Raw genomic sequence first — 20,743 nt, forward strand, 5'->3', positions numbered from 1 at the left:
TCACATACTTTTAAAGCCTGGCTTGGAAAATTCTGAGCATTACTTTACTAGCATGTGAGATGAATGTAATTGTGTGGTCATTTGAGTGTTCGTTGGCATTGCCTTTCTTTGGGATTGGAATGAAAACTGACCTTTTCCAGTCCTGTGGCCACTGCTGAGTTTTCCAAATTTGCTGGCATATTGAGTCCAGAAGTTTCACAGCATTATCTTTTAGAACTTGAAATACCTCAACTGGAATTTTATCACCTCCATTAGCTTTGTTCATAGTGATGCTTCCTCTGCTCCACTTCACTTTGCATTCTAGATGGGATGTCTGGCTCTAGGTGAGTGATCTACCAGCTGGGCCACCAAGAAAAGTCTTGTGTAACTTAATGTTAACTATGACTCATCAAATTCAGAACCACTCAAGACAGATGAGTCATGATGGAGAGTTCTGAAAAACTGTGATCCACTGAAGAAGACAATGGCAAACCATTTCAGTATGCTTTCCCTGAGAACCAAAAACAGTATGAGAAGGCAAAAAGATGAAATGGGAAGATGAGCACTCCCCCAGGTTGGTAGGTCTCCAATATGGTATTGGACAAGAGTGCAAAAACAGCTCCAGAAAGAACAAAGGTCTCCAATATGCTACTGGACAAGAGTTGAGAAACAGCTCCAGAAAGAGGCTGGCCCAAAGCAGAAATGAGACTCACTTGTGGGTGCATCTGGTGGTGAAAGTAAAGTCCAATGCTGTAAAAAACAATATTGTATAGGATCCTGGATTGTTAGCTCCATGAATCAAGGTGAATTTGATGTGGTGAAAAAACGAGATTTCACCAGTGAAGACTGACATTTTAGGAAACAGTGAAATAAAATGAATGGGAACGGGTGAATTTAATTCAGGTAACCATATGTTTACTACTGTGGGCAAGAGTCCCTTAGAAGGAATGGAATAGCCCTCACAGTCATCAAGAGTCTGAAATGTAGTACTTGGTTGCAATCTCAAAATTGACAGAATGATTTTGCTTTGTTTTCAAGGCAAACCATTCAACATCACAGTAATCCAAGTCTATGCCCCAACTACCAATGCTGATGAAGCTGAAGTTCACGACCTCCTAGAACTAACAGGAAAAAATAGATGTCCTTTTCATCATATGGGATTGGAATGCAAAAGCAGCAAGTCAAGAGACACCTGGAGGTAACAAGCAAGTTTGGCCTCTGAGTACAAAATGAAGCTGGGAAAAGGCTAACAGTTTTCTCAAGAGAATGCACTGCTCATAGTAAATACCAGACACCACCAGATGGTCAATTTCAAAATCAGACTGATTATATTCTTCACGGTCAAAGATGGCGAAGTTTCACACAACCAGCAAAAACAAAAGCTGGAGCTGACTATGGCTCAGATCATCAGCTCCTTACTGCAAAATTCAGGCTCACATTGAAGAAAGCAGGGAAATCCACTAGGCCATTCAGGTATGACCTAAATCAAATCTCTTATGATTATCTCTTATGACAAATAGATTCAAGGGGTTAGATCTGGTAGACACAGAGCCTGAAGAACTACTGACAGAGGTTCATAACATCACATAGGAGTTGGTGATTATATCATCCCCCCAAAAGAGAAATGCAACAAGGCAAAGTAGTTGTTTGAAGAGGCCTTACAAATAGCTGAAAAAAGAAGAGAAGTGAAAGGCAAAGGAAAAAGGGAAAGATATATCCAACTGAATTCAGAGTTAAGAGAACAGTAAGGAGAGATTAAAAAAAACTTGAAGGATTTAGGCTTCAACAGTACATGAACCAAAAATTTCCAAATGGACAAGACTGATTTAGAAAAGACAGAGGAACTAGAGATCAAATTACCAACATCTACTGGATGACATGAAAAGTAAAGGAACTCCGGAAAAACATCTACTTCTGCTTCAGTGACTATGCTAAAGCCTTTAACTTTGTGGATCACAACGAGCTGTGAAGAATTCTTAAAGAGATGGGAATACCAGACTACCTTACCTGCATCCTGAGAAACCTGTATGCAGGTTAAGAAGCAACAGGTAGAACCAGATATGAAACAAAGGATTAGTTCAAAATTGGGAAAGGAGTATGAAAAGTATGTATTTTATCACCCTGTTTATTTAACTTATATACAGAGTATATCATGTGAAATGCCAGGCTGGATGAAGCAGAAGTTGCAATCGAGATTGCTGACAGAAACATCAACAACCTCATACATGCAGATACCACCATACTAATGGCAGAAAGCAAAGAGGAACTAAAGAGACTCTTGATGAATGTGAAAGAGGAGCATGAAGAGGCTGGCTTAAAACTCAACATTCAAGAAACTAGTAAGACCATGGCCTCTGGTCCTATCACTTCATAGCAAACAGGTAAGAAAAAACTGGAAAAAGTGATAAGACTTCATCTTCTTGGGCTCCAAAATCACTGTGGATGGTGACTGATGCCATAAAATTTTAAAAGACACTTGCTCCTTGGAAGAAAAGCTATGACAAAGCTAGAGACTGAACATATTAAAAAGCAGAGACATCACTTTGCCAACAGAAATCTAGACAGTCAAAAGTTATGGCTTTTCCAGCAGTGATGCATGGATTTGAGTGCTGGACCCTAAAAGAGGCTGCAGAATTGATGCTTTTGAACCGCGGTGCTGAAGACTCTTGAGAGTCCCTAGGACTGCAAGGAGATCCAACCAGTCCATCCTAAGAGAATCAACCCTTAGTATTCCTTGGAAGAACTGACAACTGAAGCTGAAACTGATATTTTGGCTACCTGATGCCTGGAGCCAACTTCCTAGAAAAGACCTTGATGCTGGGAAAGAGTAAAGGCAGGATGTAAAAGGGACAACAGAAGATGAGATGGTTGGATGGCATCACTAACACCAACAGACGTGAATTTGAGCAACCTCTGGCAGACGGTGAAGGCCAGGGAAGCCCAGTGTGCTGCAGTCCATGGGGTTGCAAAGATTTGGACATGACTGAGTGAATGAACCACAAATTTGAATGAGGGTTCCCGAAAGGGAACATAATGTCTACAATATATCAAAAGCAGCCATCTTCCATACCTGCCACCCCTTAATGTGACAAGAAATAGGATTCGGCCCCAGATAGCTGAGGCGTGTATGAAAGGAATGAATTAAATGAGTTCAGAGGTTTGTATAGACTGATATCTGGCTTTCCTTACTACTTAGCAATAATCACTGATGTTCAGACTGCCCACATATATATAGCCTTATCCCATTTCAGGCTTCCTCAGAGCAGCTGTCTCAGGCCTACTTTGAGCTACAGAGTCCTTAACCTTCCCACCAAATAAACTAACTACTTTCAGACTGTGATTAATTTTTTCAGTCAGCAGTAGCTACAGACTGACCTAGAAAGTAGGTATGCAAATAGAAATATTTTCCCACAAATAACTACATGGCTTGGCAAAAGAAATATAGCATATAACATTATAAATCTAAAGAGAAAACTACCAAGAGTAAATATATATTAAAATAAAAAATACAAACTTTTATGAAAAACCAAGAACCTGTGTACACATAGTATTAAAAGCCAAACATTACTGAGCAAATTTAATATTAGCTTGACTTAAAAAACAGGCTATTTTTCCTTATTCCCATCTTGAATAATGTTATTATATACAAGCTTACCTCACCTTTATCAGTTACTATTAGTATAAACAAAGCACACACATATACCAACCACCCTGTTCTTATTACTACCCATGACAGCATTAATGAAAATATTCCCTGGCTGATTGTTTTCCTGTCCAATAGGTTAAAGTATGATAATATATGAAGAATAAAATCTAATTAATAACATAAATAAGCACCACTCTGAAATTTAAAATGTATTTTCTTCAAAATCCAATAAAAGGATAAAGTTAAAGCTAAGCCAATAAATAAGTTATTTAGTAATGAACACATAGGAAATGTTACATTACCTATTATTGGCCATGGTTCTTATGTGGGAAAATAATCAGAGAATGAAACAGCTACCTAAAAAAAAGACTCAGCTGTGAAGAATACTATCATTGCATTCCTTATATGCGCCTTATAAGAAAACATCACTAATCGCATAAAACTAACCTAAGGAAGTTAAGCCGTTCTTGAACTTCTTGAACATGACTGTATCTACTTCCAAGCCTCACAGTTTGTGGGTCATAGTCTTCGTGGTCTGCAAATTAACAAAAATTTTGTATTATACATGCATATCTGTATCACTGTTGACTTTAATCAAAAGAGTTTAGAATCCAGTAATCACTTGTTAATAGGCAATACGTTTCAGATATATTTAAAAGTATCTGTTTTCCCCACAAAAATACACTGCAGCTTTTTACATAGCCAAAAGCAAAGTGTGATCTGTTCAATGTGATATCAAAAATAATTTTCCAGCACAGCAGTCCTCTATTTTTCAAAGCAATTCTGTAAGAAAATTCAATGATTTTATCCCCTTAACTTTCCCTTCTGTTATATAACAACTGTAATTATCATGTGTGTGTGTATGTGTTAGTTGCTCACATCTGACTCTTTGGAACCTCACAGACTGCAGCCTACCAGGCACCCCAGTTTATGGGATTCTCTAGGCAAGAACACTAGAGTGGGTTGCCATCTCATTCTCCAAAACAACTATAGAAAGAAAAAAAGTGAAGTCACTCAGTCGCGTCCAATTCTTTGCAACCCCATGGACTGTAGCCTACCAGGCTCCCACATCCATGGAATTTTCCAGGCAAGAGAATTGGAGTGGGTTACCATTTCCTTCTCCATATTTTAGCATACACAACATCAATAAGAGCATTAACCAAACAAAGAAACAGTTGCTAATTGCATCTGATAAAGTTAACAATTATTTAATCATCAGACTATGAATGCCTAGAATATTAGGATAAAATAAAACAAATCAAAATAAACCTAGTCTCTCATTCTGACCACAAATATGTATGTTGGTAAGGTTCAGGCTGAAAATTCTTGGTTTCTTAAATACAGAACTGTTAAGTACTTATACTATATACTATGGGAAACATTCTCAGTATCTGTCCATAAGAAGTCAAAGGAAAAAAAACAAAACACACACTTTTCTAAAAATACTATAATGTTTTTGTGTGTAAGATGCTTCCTCAAAAAAATGTAGAACCCAACTAAACCATGAGTTTTATAAGCCTGTCTTAAGAACTACTCATCAGGTTGTTTAACCCAGTATTAAGCCAAACAAAAATCACAAATGAACTAAGACTGAATAAACCCTCTGCCTGAAAATGAGCTAACTGGTCTGAATGGAACAGAGGACAGTGGAATTAATAAATGCCTCAGACAGTGCTGTCAACCAGTCAGGAATCAAAGGTACTTATTTTAAAATTCGCAAGTACTGGTATTTCTCAATTATGCACCTCTTGGAACTTATTATTACTTCAAAAATTTTATTTTTGGCTACACTGGGTTTTCACTGCTGTATGCAAGCTTTCTCTAGTTGCGGTAAGTGGGGGCTACTCTCTAGTTGCATGAGTGGGTTTCTCATTGTGGTGTCTTCTCCTGTTGCAGACCTCGGACTCAAGGGTGCATAGGCTTCAGTAGTTGTGGCATTCCAGCTTTGTTGCTTCATGGCATGTGGGATCTTCCACACCACGGATCAAACCCGCATCTCCTCACTGACAGGCATGTGCTCAACCACTGGACCAGGGAAGTCTGATGGTCAGTAATAAATGCAAAGAATTCTAATTGTTTGAGCTAACTCTGGAATTGAAAAAGGCAACCAAGATCACCAAAACATCAACATTTTACGTATCAGAAAAACCTGATTCAGAAGTACAATGGTGACTTGTTATAGAAGAACAAAGGGAATGTTTAGAGGTATATTTAGGACTAGATTTGGGAACTGAAGTGAAAGTCACTCAGCTGTGTCTGACTCTTTGCAACCCCATGGACTACACAGTCCATGGAATTCTCCAGGCCAGAACACTGGAGTGGGTAGCCTTTCCTTTCTCCTCCAGGGGATCTTCACAGCCCAGGGATCAAACCCAGGTCTCCCACATTGCAGGCGGATTCTTTACCAGCTGGTAAAGCCACCAGAGAAGCCCAAGAATACTTGAGTGGGTAGCCTATCCCTTCTCCAGTCGATCTTGCCTACCAGGAATTGAACCACGGTCTCCTGCATTGCAGGGGTATTCTTTACCAACTAAGCTATCAGGGAAGCCCAGATTTGGGAAAGAAGGCCACATATAAAGACTGCTTTGCACTTCTAGACACATGAACATCTATCAACGGTTATAAAATCTTAGTAGCCCCATCAACTCATCAATTGCTGGGACATCAAGGCTTCAGCCTTCAAAACTGTAAAAAATTACTCTCTATTATATACATGAGTTTTTTTTGGTATTCAAAGAGCACTGATCCTGAAGTATGTGACTAAACTCTATACCACCACTTCAGCTGCTTTTCATCCTTGAGAGACTTCTGTCTGAAAACTTCTTTGTGTGTGCTTACTTGGCAGGATTGGGGCAGGAGGAAGCAGAGGGGGTCACACAAATAGACACAGGAGTAGAAAGCATGGTATAACTTTGTGTTTTGAAAAATGTAATTCCAAGTGTCAAATAAAATATAATTCCAAGTGTCAAATAATACAATTATTTTCTGCCCACATAATCCACTTGTTCATAATCTACTCGTTTTATCAGGACCTCCTTTTTTTATACTTTTGAATCACTTTTTGAACCATCTAAAGGGACTCCCTAAAATTAGGTTTATTTCCTGATAACAAGCACATAGCCATAGTACTTACCTGATTTTAAGATTAATTAAAGACTATTATCTAACTATTGCATATATTAAATTTCATTAACTATCTGAGTAACATTCTTTATTGTTTTCCTTTTCCCAGTTCAGTATCTTTTTCTGTATCTCCTTAAACATAAGTCAAGATGTCAATTTATACCATTAATAATATTAATTTAAGTTAAGGCGTTTCTACCAAGCTGCTCCAGTAAACACTTAACAACTTTTCTTTCTGTAATGAATAATTTGTGGGAGAATAGTTTGATTCTGTGTCAGTATTCTAATCCTCAGTAAACTTTCACTTATTTAATTATTGACAATGTTTTCCTACATTTATAATCTGACATTTATTTGTATCACTGTGAACCAATGGACTCATATATTGAAAATTCAGGCTATCATTCACAGTATCATTATTTTAATTTGAGAAGGGACTCATTTTAACACTGCAATATGATTCTCTAAAAACACTTATCCTGTTGAAGAGTTATCCATTCTTTCCTGTGGTAGTCCTAGAAACAGTTATTTCTCCAAAGAAATAACTTCGTAAGAACATACAAATATTTAACAGTACTTAATGCCCCACAGGTAGAAACAAGTAAGAATCATTAATGATCAAAAACCATAGAATATACATTTTATCAAAGCATGGTTATGAAATGACTTATAAAGAGGCTGCTTTTTTTGGTAGGTGATCTTGAAAATAGCCAATCATGATAAAAACAAAGGAAAAAAAAAGAGGTAATGCAAAGTGACAATCCTTAGAAAACAAGAGCATAACTGAATTCCATTGGTCTTATGATTAAGCATAAATCCTATAAACTTTGCTCAGAAATGGGAAAAATGACCCATAAAATTCTCATTAAGTTTAAATCAACACAAAGGATATTTCTTCTAATGAACTACATGAGATATTATATATTGCTGATGAACATTAGAAATTTTTCTTCAACTGTGATTCATGGGAGTACTCGTGCATAATTTCACCTAAAAAGGAGCTCATTTTTACCTTTCACATGTGAAAGTCATAAGACCATGCCCTAACAGAAATTATTTTTCCAAAACCAAAAATCCCTAGTAGATGTGGTAGTCATGGCAAATGCAAACCACTCTTGGAATGAAACTCAGAAAAAAATCCATCAACTGCAAAGAATCTCACAATATCCTGTTGCATATCTTGTCATATGCTTTGCTGCTGCTGCTGCTAAGTCGCTTCAGTTGTGTCCGACTCTGCGACCTCATAGACGGCAGCCCAATAGGCTCCGCCATCCCTGGGATTTTCCAGGCAAGAACACTGGAGTGGGTTGCCATTTCCTTCTCCAATGCATGGAAGTGAAAAGTGAAAGTGAAGTCGCTCAGTCGTGTCCAACTAGTAGCAACCCCATGGACTGCAGCCTACCAGGCTCCTCCGTCCATGAGATTTTCTAGGCAAGAGTACTGGAGTGGCTTACCACTGTCATATGCTTTAGATCCATGCAATAGGCTTCTTAGACAGAAGCTATCACAAAGGTTTGTCATGTTTTTAGTTGTACATCATAATCATAGAACTTAATAAATAATTTTGTCCCTACAGTTAAAGATCAACTGCTAAAGAGCACTAGTAAGAAACACAAATAGTATATTAAGGTGGAAAAGGTTAGAAGCAAATGATAATCAATTAACTCACAGAAACTCATTAATACAATGAAGTTTCAAGAGCTTGCTATGTGCTAGCCTAAATTCTAGTAGTTTGGTGCAAAAGTAACTAAAGTTCTGAATTGCTGAACTTTGTCATTTGATACTGGAATCCACTGACAAGTTTAAAGGATGTTATACATTCTTTAAATGCATACTTCTTATGATTTTTTGCTAGTGACATTACTTGCTGTTCATTTTGTATCTATTTTAGACATGGAAATGATGTCAGACAAAAAAAAGCAAATGAGTGATTTTCTTACTGGAGTTCAAAATAGGTCATAGAGCAGTGGAGAAAACTTGTAATGTCAACAACACATTTGGCCCAGGAACTGCTAATAAACATACAGTGCAGAGGTGATTCAAGAAGTTTTGCAAAGGGCCCTAGAGCCTTGAGGATGAGCAACGCAGTGGCTAGCTACTGGAAGTTAACAATGACAAACTGACAGTCATCATTGAAGCTGATCCTCTTACAGCTACAGAACAAAGTGCCAAAGAACTCAACATCAACCACTGTATGGTCATTCAGCATCTGAGGCAAACTGGAAACGTAAAAAAGCTCCATAAGCATGTGTCTCTGAGCTGACCAAAAATTCAAAAAATCAGTTGTGAAGTGTCATCTTTTTTCCAGGCAACAATAAAAAACCATATCTTAACTGGATTGTGACATGAGATGAAAAGTGGATTTTATATGACAACCAGCTCAGTAGTTGGACCAAGAAGCTCCAGAGCAATTTCCAAAGCCAAATTTGCACACACAAAAAAAAGGTCAAGGTCAATGTTTGGTGATCTACTACTGTCAGTCTGATCTGCTCAGCTTTCTGAATCTTGGCAAAACCATCATATCTGATAAGTATGCTCAACAAACTGATGAGATGAACCTATAGCTGCAAAAACTGCAGCTGGTAATGGGCAACAGAAAGCACCCAATTCTTCTCCATAGCATCTGATAGTGGGCAACAAAGTTTTGCTTCATCTGCAATATTCACCTGACCTCCTGCCAACCAACTACCAATTCTTCAAGCATCTTGACAACTTTTTAAAGGGAAAATGCTTCCACAAACAACAGTAGGTAGAAAATGCTTTTCAAGTGTGTATCAAATCCTGAGGTACAGATTTTTAAGCTATAGGAATAAACTTATTTCTTGTTGGCAAAATGTGCTGACTATAATGGCTACTATTAATAAAGATGTGTTTGAGCCTAGTTATGACTTAAAATTCATGGTCTGAAACTGAAATTACATTTGCACCAATCTAATAACAAGCATTAACTCTTACTTCTAGAATAGCCATTAAATTGTAACTATTGTTATCCTCATTTTACAGATATGATAAATCCTCACCACTTAACTTACAAGTTATACAGCTATGAAGTGATGTTAGGTTTTAAATCTAGTCAGTTGATAAAACTTGTAAAGAGGCAACATAAATATGATTTAAGGAAGAATGCTGACATTCTTGAGATCATGAAAGTGAGTTAACTCAAGAGCACAAGTGTAATGTGACTAAACAGAATATATATAATACTAGTGAGGCTGAAATGCACACCTGCTCCACCTCACTGTACTAGCAATTCTGGCTTCAATTAATGTCACTGACATTAAAATAACACAGTAATTCTCACAAAAATGAATAAAAATATATAGCTGACTGGACTTTTAGAAAAGGTCTTAACTAGCATATTGGAAAAGGCAATGGCACCCCACTCCAGTACTCTTGCCTGGAAAATCCCATGGACGGAGGAGCCTCGTAGGCTGCAGTCCACGGGATCGCTAAGAGTCAGACACGACTGAGAGACTTCACTTTCACTTTTCACTTTCATGCACTAGAGAAGGAAAGGGCAACCCACTTCAATGTTCTTGCCTGGAGAATCCCAGGGACGAGGGAGCCTGGTGGGCTGCCATCTACAGGGTCGCACAGAGGTGGACACGACTGAAGTGACTCAGAAGCAGTAGCAGCATGTAGGAGGACTCTAACTGAAGAACAGGTGAAGAGAACTACATGCAAATTTCATATGTATGTTGCTGATTTGGGATACTTTTGTAGAGAAAAAGAACAATATAGTTTTATGCCTACAGCGTCTTTCCCATCCTAACATTCTGCTAATAATTAAGTTTGGTATCTAATAAATACATTGAGTAGGACCATTTTAGTACCTGATTCTTTGATTGCTTTTCTAGCACTAAGGCTAGAATAGACAGATAAGTAAAATATAATTCAGTGTGATCATTCAGGTTATTTCAAGAGTGACTGAATTTTTCCAACAGGTTTATGTACCTTATATGGATGAGTATGTATTAGCAACACTTGTCTATAAACACTGAATTACTTAACTACGCTACACTCCACAACCATTAAAGTTAGATACATACACAGTCTATCATTCTACTCCAATGATGAGTTATTACAAATATCCACACTTTTGTGTGAAAAACTAAATGTGTGACTGAATTTTACACACCCTAATGCATCTTGTTAATTGAGCAGGACTTTCATTTCAACACCAAGCTAATCCTATCTTCAACAATGAACAAGGGCAAGTTTTTCTCCTTCATATTCAAATATAAAAAACTGCATCTACAATGTGGCTGAGGTTTTATTTATCCTAAAAATCTGGTATTATACTATAGAGGCAGAAGTTAACAGAGTGTTCTGTGCTCCAGCAGAGAGTTTCTGATAAATTGTGAAATAACAAATTAACAGTAGAATTAGTGTCTAAAGCATTAAAAAGGCAGCCTCACATAGACCAAACACTGAAAAGTTTTGTGAAAACCACAGAAAATTTTATCCACAGAAAATTTAAATAATTTGTTATTATGAGAACCAGTGAAACATAGAGATCACTAATCTAGTAACATTTTAATCAAGGTGTTTAAAGAACTGAAAACATCAATTTAACTAAAAACAACTTATACATATAAACAATCAGCTTGGACAAAATGGGCAATAGGAAACTTAGTTTTTCTTATAAAGCAGTTACAAGTGAAAGCAGTTAAGAAAGAAAAAGTTTAAAAGGAGTACACCCAGAATGTAATAACCACAACAACTTACAGGTAACAACTTATAAAATTAACAACTTTATCTGTAAGTACAAGATAAAGTTCCAAAGTATAAAAGGAAAGAAATCAATTTAACAAAGATGAGCAGGAAGACAGACAAGCACCTGTTAAAGAACCCTGTAAAGCTTGTAAACCTATTCACTTCCATTTCTTCATCCTTTTAAAAATTTGTCATATCTAATTAAATTAACATGAGGACAAACAAAATATAGAGAAAGAAGGCCATGTTGACCCCCAAAACTAATTTCAGTCCGTAATACATACCTCTAGCATATAGTCGTGTGCTATCCATGTAAGTTGCAAGGTTTTCTGCTACCAAAGTAACTAAGGCATGATTGTGCTGAAGCTGACTGATTAAATCATGACGATAAAATACATGGGGACTTCGCTGAGATTGACTAAAACGAGAAGAACTTAACAGTATAATCAGGCAAATGAACGCTATAAGTTTATAGATATTAATTTCTAACTATTACTTTTAAAAGGTTAAAATATTTTATAATTCAACCTAAGTTAAATTATATTTAACCTAAGTTGTTATAAACTTAGTCAACAGTCTCCTTTATAAGTACAAAACATTAAGGAATCTGAGAATATCTATGGCCTCAAAACATAAATATTTATTCTAATGCTTTTACTTGAAAACTACCTATCAGTATTCTCCAATTTCACCCAAGATACTAATCTTACATGATACTGATGTCAAAGCACAACTACTGTGGAGTTAGGTGCAAATTTACATTATCAAGGATATTAGCCATGAAGGTTCACTCTAGTACACTGTATTTGTAGCCAGACTTGCTTGTGGATACCACCAGAAAGATACCTAGTTCCCTTCTGGTTTTGCATTTTCAACAAAATCAACCAACTGTCACATCGTTATACATCTACTGATCAAATGATAAGTCAGCAGAGTATAGTACTGCATATATAAGCAATATAAAAAAGGGTATGTCTGATAAAAGACAAAAGAGATCAAACATAATAAAGATACAGCCTCACAAATAAGTATTATTACACTATTTCAGCAATTCCTACAGTTATTTATCTCCATAGAATTTCCTAATTTCATGTAATTATTTCACCATTAGGGGGGCAAAAAAGACTAAAAATACAACTTGAAAAATATAAAAGCAGCATCAAATAAGTCTTTTAAACAGAAACCCTGTTTATATACATAATCACAACAAGTCTTAAGTTATAAAGGATCTTGGCAATCACAATACAGGAAAAATCTTTTTAAATGTTGGAGAAGCATTCTTAGATCACACAGCTGGAGTAATCACACAACTCAGTCAACACTGGAGTTCACTAACAGGAGTTCTGATTGTACTGTGAGTATTCCTGCCACTGCAATGAGCTTTCTACATGCTACTTCTTCTCTCCTCTCATTAACTCAACATATACTGCAAGAATATAAAAGGATAAATTATTATAATAACTTTGCATCAAGTAACTTAGTATCAATATTCACATATGATAACTTAGCATCATATAATAATTTAGCATTAAGTACAAACGCAAAAAATTAGCTATTTAAGAAAATCCAGCCAAAATAGGCTAAAAAATATCTTTTAATAAAGACTAATCAAAAAATAAAGACTGATCATCTTCTATAATTTATATCTCATTTAGTTTTATCTTTGAGAATTAACTATTAAAAATTCAAGAAAATGTAAAACCCTGCCACACTAATTTAGAAAATACTATTCACTAGTATGAAAGTTAAAATTAATTTTTAAAAAATACTGAGAATATATCAGAATAGACCAGTTAAGAATATATTAAAGACTGCATGAAACACAATCATATGGAACTAAGAATGTGTATAAAGCCAAGGAAGGGGGAATTGGCAGACAAGGTTAAGATGAAATAAGAAGGGAGATAAAGAAAGCCCAGCCCATGATACTATCTGGAATACCTGCTGGAATTGGGATAATTCTGAACTAAGTGCAAAGGCAATATCTTAATTCATACTTAATTGCTACATAAAACTGGATAAATTAATTGTCACTAAATATAAAGGAAAATACAATCAAGAAATCTTAACTTCATTAAGTTTACTGTTTTCCCACTCTCATTTTTGTTAAAATCTGCTATTACTGATACACTGTTTTCAACATAAGGTAAATAAAAATAAAATAATTTTCTGAAGTAAAAGCCTTACCTTAAATTCTGAGGTGCTTCCCCAAACAAACTACAAATTTCTCTTATTTGTTTCAGCGCAGGAATTACCCATTTGTCATTTGTGCGAAGTTCTTCAATAAAGCGATCTATCCACTGGATCTTTTGTGTGTCTCGATCCTTATACACACACAAAATTATGGTTTAAAGACCAATGTTCAAAATAAATTTACCTCCAAATTACTTTGAGAATAAAAAGTAGAAAAACTTTTAAGCTAAGCCTCATAAAAATGATGATGTAATTTTAATAATCTAATGAAATAAAACACTTTCACTATGTTTTTCATTTGAACTTATCACATGAATTCTAAACTGTAAAGAACTACTATGGAGTTAGTGTTCCATGGATCCAGACATATCTGCAATATGGTATATTCTAAGCCCATGAACATTAACAAAAAATCTGACTTTTAAAACACACACTTATATGTGAGCATTGAATTTTAACTATTTTATAAAGTTCTTAATTATAAAAGGCAAAACATACGATCTCAAGTATTACTATATGTGCATGTAATGTTGGTGTATTTTTTTCTAAAAAGGTCAACAAACACCACTTTTTCATAAGAATAAAAAGAAATCAACACACAAACAGAATGGAAGAGGAAAATAACTACATGAATGGAAAACAGGCACATGTTTTCACAGAAAGGAAACTTTTAAATGCTGAACAATGTAGTATGGTAAGTTTGTTTCTAAAAATCTGGTATAATTTACGGGTTAGTCCTTTTATCTATGACTTTAGTAAACTTACATTCATAAGAGAAATGCAGGGAAGCTGTTATGACTTGCTAACAAGAAAAACCTCTGTTTTTGAGCAAACTTGTAAAAACAAGCAAAACCTGTTTTGAGCAAAACAATCTAATTATCCTTACTTTCAAAGTAATAATTGGTTTTAGTGAATCACAATTTCATTTGAGCATCATCAATATTATTATAATGAGTTAATAATATTTATTATAATGAGTTTCATCTGTATAAACCCTCTAACAATGTGTGAAAATGTTCAGTGAATGATATAAGAATTTGTTGGGAAAAATGTCAGAGGAGGAAACGACTTATATGACAATGTAAGTTAAGACAATCCTTAAATATTACTCTTGGAATGATTAAATAATGGAATTATTCTGTAACAAAGATATCCTATTTGTGGGGAAAAGTCAGAAAAAAAGAGCAAAGAAGCACTCACATACCTGGGAACAACTATAATCTAGTATTTTTATGTGGGCACTGAGAGCTAGGTCCATGATGTCTACAGGCACATCGTCACTATGAGCCAGATTCCAAAGAAGGTTCAACACTTTGTGCGCCATCACACCATCTTTATCATCTTCTGCAAGACGTCGTATCAACTCTAGCAGCTTTTCACGTTGCTTTTTACTTGCGTTTGTCCAACTTGCCTAGGAAAAAAACAAAATCACATCAATATCAGTTTAGACATGTATTATTAGGTCATAATAGCTTTATACATGACTCTAATAAATTACGGTCAATTCACTACACCCACATATACACACCAAGAACACAATTTACTTCCCATTTGAGGAAACAGTATTCAAAAAGAAGATCAAATAGCAGAAGAAGCAAAATCTCTGTTTATACTTGACTTCTACCACTGCAGACTTTTAAATTATATAATAAAAAGATGGAAAAAGATACCTAATACATTAAGGAAAAAGATACAAAATACATTAAGAGATTCTAAAACTCAACAACAAAACACCCTAGTTCAAATATGGGCAAAGAACTTAAGAGATATTTCTCCAAAGAAGATATAAATGCACCACGAGCACACGAAAGATGCTCAACACCACTGATTAGAGAAATACAAATCAAAATTACAATGGGGAACTACTTCATATGTATAAGCATGGCTGTTTTCAGATATACAAAATAACGACTATCAAAAAGAATGTGGAACATTTGTGTATTGCTGGTATAAATGTAAATAGGTACAGCTGCTACAGAAAACAGTACACTAGTTTCTCAAAAAATTAAAAATAGAACTACCACATGATCCAGCACTTCTGCTTCTGTGCATGTATGCAAAAGAACTGAAAGCAAGGTTTCAAACTGACATTTCTAAACCCACAGTCACAACCCCATTTTAATTCACAACAGCTAAAGGTGGAAACAATCCAAGCGTCCATCTATGGAAGAATGCATAATCAAATGCGGCATATCCATACTATGAAATATTATTCACTTAAAAAGTAAAAAAACTGATACATATTACAAAATGCATGAATCTTGAGGACATGACAGTCAGCGAAATACACCAGATACTGAAAGTCAAGTATTTTATGATTCCACTTGGATTAGGTACCTAGAGCAGTAAAAATCATACATATGAAATTAGCAGGGTCGTTTCCAGCTCAGAATGGGTGGTTCTTGTTTACTCTGGGTATAGTATATCAGAAAAACAACAGAGAAGACAGTGAAATAAAAACCTGGCAGTCTCGAAGAATCTAACATACTTCCAGTATTTGAACAAGGCAAAAAGAAAAATACACAGATTACTAAAATAAAAAATATAACAAATATATCACTATCCAGGCTGCAGGAAGGATAATAGGGAATAAGAAACAACACAACAAACATAAATTTGACAATTTATATGATATGAACTACACGACTGAAAAAACACAAATTACTACAACTCATACAACATAAAATAATTGTAGCAGAATTCATGAAAAATTAAATTGATAATTTACAAATTTCCAGAAACAAAACCAATAGACCAAGACAGTTTCATGGAAGATTTCTACCTAGCACTTTTATCACTTACTGTACATAATTTCTTCCAGTAAAGAGCAGAACACAATTTCCCATTTATTTTACAGAAGAATACCTTGATGTACACACACACCACACTACAGACCAACCCCTCATGAATACAGATTTGTATTTCCTCAACATAATACCAGAAACTGGAATTCAGAAAGAATAGAGTAATAGGATATGACCATCAGCAAGGGAGGGATGGACTGCTGATTCAAGACAGGAAAAATAATTACTATAACCCACTACATTAACAATAAGAACGAAAACCAACCATATTAATAAATATAGAAAAAAATCTGACAAAATTTAACATCTATTTATGACAGAAATACTGAGAAAACAGAAACGGAGTAGAACTTTCTCAACTCTGATGAAAGACATCTTAAAAAACACAGTTATCATTATTATTAGTGAAACACAAATGTTTTTTCTCTTTAATATCTGTCAAAGGCAATGCTGGATAAGAAATTCTAGATATAAGGGAAGAATAAAACATTCATTTAGGAAAAAAGAAGAAAAAAACATGAAGATCATATGATTTTATATGTAAAAAAAATCTTAAGTTCAGAGGAGAAAATTTAAAGACTACTGTATTTAAGATCACAGAATGTAAGTATACACAACAGATTATTTCTATATAGTAGTGATCAATTTATGAATATCAGAAATACTGGGAACATCTATAACTGCTTCAGAAAATATATTTATATTCTTAAGTATAAAACATTGTTACAGGGTTCAGAAGCAGAAGAAGGAACTCAGCATTCTAATAAAAAGCAATATGGTTTTCATGGAACAGAAGACTGAAGATAGCAAAAATATTAAGTCTCCCTAAATTGATACACAGGTTTAATATATTTGACAAATCCCAGCAATATTTTCACTGTATCAGATAAAAACTGTGCTAAAATTTTACATGTAAAGACAAAGGAAATAGAATACATAATTTTGAATAAAGACAAACATAATGAGAGGAATCTCTGTCCCTGACTGCAAAATTGATATGTAAACACTAAGCAAAGCTGTAATATTGAGAGGGACAGAAAATGACACAAAACAGAGAACCTAGAAACAGTACCCTACAAATATACCCAATTGATATTTGACGAAGATGCAAAAGTAATCTAATGCAGGCAAGAAGAAAGATAGCTTTTCTCGTATGGTAAAGGAGCTAAACATACATAGCAAACCAAAAACCAAAACAAACACAAAAAGAATCTGCACAACAATCAAAATCCCTGTCATCTAACTCTCACAGAATTTAGAGCAAATGAATTAGACTTCACTATAAAATTACAGAAATTTCACAAAACACAATGCAGTAAAAATTCTTTATGTCTAGTAAACAACTACCTGGCTGATGCTGAAAGTGTGATCCATTAAAAGGAAATTAACTGAACCTCATTAGAACAAATTCTGCTATCAAAATATCCTCAGTTCAGTTCAGTTCAGTCAGTCAGTCGTATCCAACTCTTTGCGACCCCATGATTTGCAGCACACCAAGGCCTCCCTGTACATCACCAACTCCAGAGTTCACTCAAACTCACGTCCTTCAAGTCAGTGATGCCATCCAGCCATCTCATCCTCTGTCATCCCCTTCTCCTCCTGCCCCCATCTCTTCCAGCATCAGAGTCTTTTCCAACTCTTCACATGAGGTGGCCAAAGTACTGGAATTTCAGCTTTTAGCATCATTCCTTCCAAAGAACACCCAGGACCGATCTCCTTCAGAATGGACTGGTTGGATCTCCTTGCAGTCCAAGGGACTCTCAAGAGTCTTCTCCAACACCACAGTTCAAAAGCATCAATTCTTCTGCACTCAGCCTTCTTCACAGTCTAACTCTCACATCCATACATGACCACTGAAAAAACCATAGCCTTGACTAGATGGACCTTTGTTGGTAATTAATGTCTCTGCTTTTGAATATGTTATCTAAGTTGTTCATAACTTTCCTTTCAAAGAGTAAACATCTTTTAATTTCATGGCTGCAGTCACCATCTGCAGTGATTTTGGAGCCCAGAAAAATAAAAGTCTGACAATGTTTTCACTGTTTCCCCATCTATTCCCCATCTAGTGATGGGATCAGATGCCATGATCCTAGTTTTCTGAATGTTGAGCTTTAAGCCAACTTTTTCACTCTCCTCTTTCACTTTCACCAAAAGGCTTTTTAGTTCCTCTTCACTTTCTGCCATAAGGGAGGTGTTATCTGCATACCTGAGGTTATTGATATTTCTCCCGGCAGCCTTGATTCCAGCTGTGCTTCTTCCAGTCTTGCGCTTCTCATGATGCTCTCTGCATATAAGTGAAATAAGCAGGGTGACAATATATAGGCTTGATGTCCTCCTTTTCCTATTTAGAACTAGTCTGTTGTTCCATATCCAGTTCTAATTGTTCCTTCCGGACCTGATACAGGTTTCTCAAGAGGCAGGTCAGGTGGTCTGGTATTCCCATCTCTTTCAGAATTTTCCACAGTTTATTGTGATCCACACAGTCAAAGGCTTCGGCATAGTCAATAAGGCAGAAATAGATGTTTTTCTGGAACTCTCGCTTTTTCCATGATCCAGCGGATGTTGGCAATTTGATCTCTGGTTCCTCTCCCTTTTCTAAAACCAGCTTGAACATCTGGAAGTTCATGGGTCATGTGCTGAAGCCTGGCTTGGAGAATTTTGAGCATCGCTTTACTAGTGTGTGAGATGAGTGCAATTGTTTAGTAGTTTGAGCATTCTTTGGCATTGCCTTTCTTTGGGATTGGAATGTAAACCGACCTTTTCCAGTCCTGTGGTCCCTGCTGAGTTTTCCAAATTTGCTGGCATATTGAGTGCAGCACTTTCACAGCATCATCTTTAAGGATTTGAAATAGCTCAACTGGAATTCCATCACCTCTACTAGCTTTGTTCGTAGTGTTCTTTGGAAAGAATCATGCTAAAGCTGCAACTCCAGTACTTTGGCCATCTCATGTGAAGTGTTGACTCATTGGAGAAGTCTCTGATGCTGGGAGGGATTGGGGGCAGGAGGAGAAGGGGACAACAGAGGATGAGATGGCTGGATGGCATCACCGATTCAATGGACATGAGTTTGGGTAAACTCTGGGAGTTGGTGATGGACAGGGAGGCCTGGCGTGCTGTAATTCATGGGGTAGCCAAGAGTCAGACACGACTGAGCAAATGAACTGAACTGAACTGAACTACAACTGCCTAACATAATCCTAGCTAATTTCTTTTAGGAAGCTGACAAACTAATGCTAAATTTTTAAGTCATTTCAAAAGACCTGAGAATAGCCAAAATGACTTTATAATTTTTTGAAGTTTGAAAAAAACTTCCTAGAAAGTTGCACTAATCAATGTGGCATAACATATGCATTCATGAAAAATAAAACAAAGCCCAAAATAAATCCTTACAACTATGATCACATGATTTTAAACAAATGCCAGGACACTGCCATTTAAAAAAAAAAAAAGCCTTTTAAACAAATGCTGGGAAAATAGAATAAATAACGCAGAAGAATGAACCTGGAACTCCACCTCACACTACACACAAAATATTATTCAAAACTTATTATAAGCTTAAGATAAAAGCTAAAAACATTTTCAAAAATTGAGACTGCAGATAAAACAATAATTTCTTAAATATGAAACCAAAACTACAGACCCTTTGCACTTTTTGAATCCTTCCTCCAATAAATAAATAAACAAACTGAACTTCATCAAAATTTAATAAATCTTATCATAAATGGGTAAATCTTTTGAGAAAGAAAGTAGACTGCTGGTTTCCAGGGTGAGGAAGGGCAGAAAGAGAAACAATAGGAATGATGACTATGTTTTGTATTCTGACAAAGGCAGTGATTGCACAACACCATGAATGTACAAAATCTCACTGAATGATACACTTTATAATGGGTCTTGAGAACACTTCATTTAATATAAAATTCACCAGGACCAAAAAAAAAAATTAACTTTGTGTCACAAAAATGACATCAAGAAAGTGAATACTATCAAAAAGAATATTTGCAAATCATAATATAATAAGCGACTCTGTATACAATGTACAAGAAACTCATAAATCAGAGACAAATATATGATTTAAAAGGGAATTTCTTAAAGATGATATAAAAATGACCACTAAATACATAAATACATCAGACACCAAGAAACATGCAAATCAGAACCACTGGGTTATTACTTACCTCCACTAGTATGGTAAAGATAATAAAGACATACGAGGTAACCATACAGTCCATGTGTTTGGCTACTGAGTTAGCAAAAAATGCTAATAAAACCGAGAAATACTGTT

The 20,743-nt window shown here is 35.6% G+C and overlaps 1 protein-coding gene across 4 annotated transcripts in view; it reads right to left on the minus strand.

Annotated features, from left to right (window-relative positions):
* Positions 1 to 20,743, minus strand: part of LOC108634550 (probable ubiquitin carboxyl-terminal hydrolase FAF-X) — a 142,706-nt gene that overhangs the window by 68,689 nt on the left and 53,274 nt on the right. For 2 of the 4 annotated variants that reach the window (XM_018044516.1, XM_018044518.1), the window contains exons 12-15: positions 14,862 to 15,068; positions 13,652 to 13,788; positions 11,749 to 11,882; positions 4,073 to 4,160 (exon numbers count right to left, since the gene is read on the minus strand). In XM_018044516.1, coding sequence (XP_017900005.1) covers positions 4,073 to 4,160; positions 11,749 to 11,882; positions 13,652 to 13,788; positions 14,862 to 15,068 — 566 coding nt within the window. Of the gene's footprint in view, positions 1 to 4,072; positions 4,161 to 11,748; positions 11,898 to 13,651; positions 13,789 to 14,861; positions 15,069 to 20,743 lie in introns of all 4 variants that reach the window. The other 2 variants (XM_018044515.1, XM_018044517.1) reach the window with 1 other exon arrangement.

This window comes from Capra hircus, unplaced genomic scaffold (assembly GCF_001704415.2).
Source record: "Capra hircus breed San Clemente unplaced genomic scaffold, ASM170441v1, whole genome shotgun sequence".
Lineage (NCBI taxonomy): Eukaryota > Metazoa > Chordata > Mammalia > Artiodactyla > Bovidae > Capra > Capra hircus.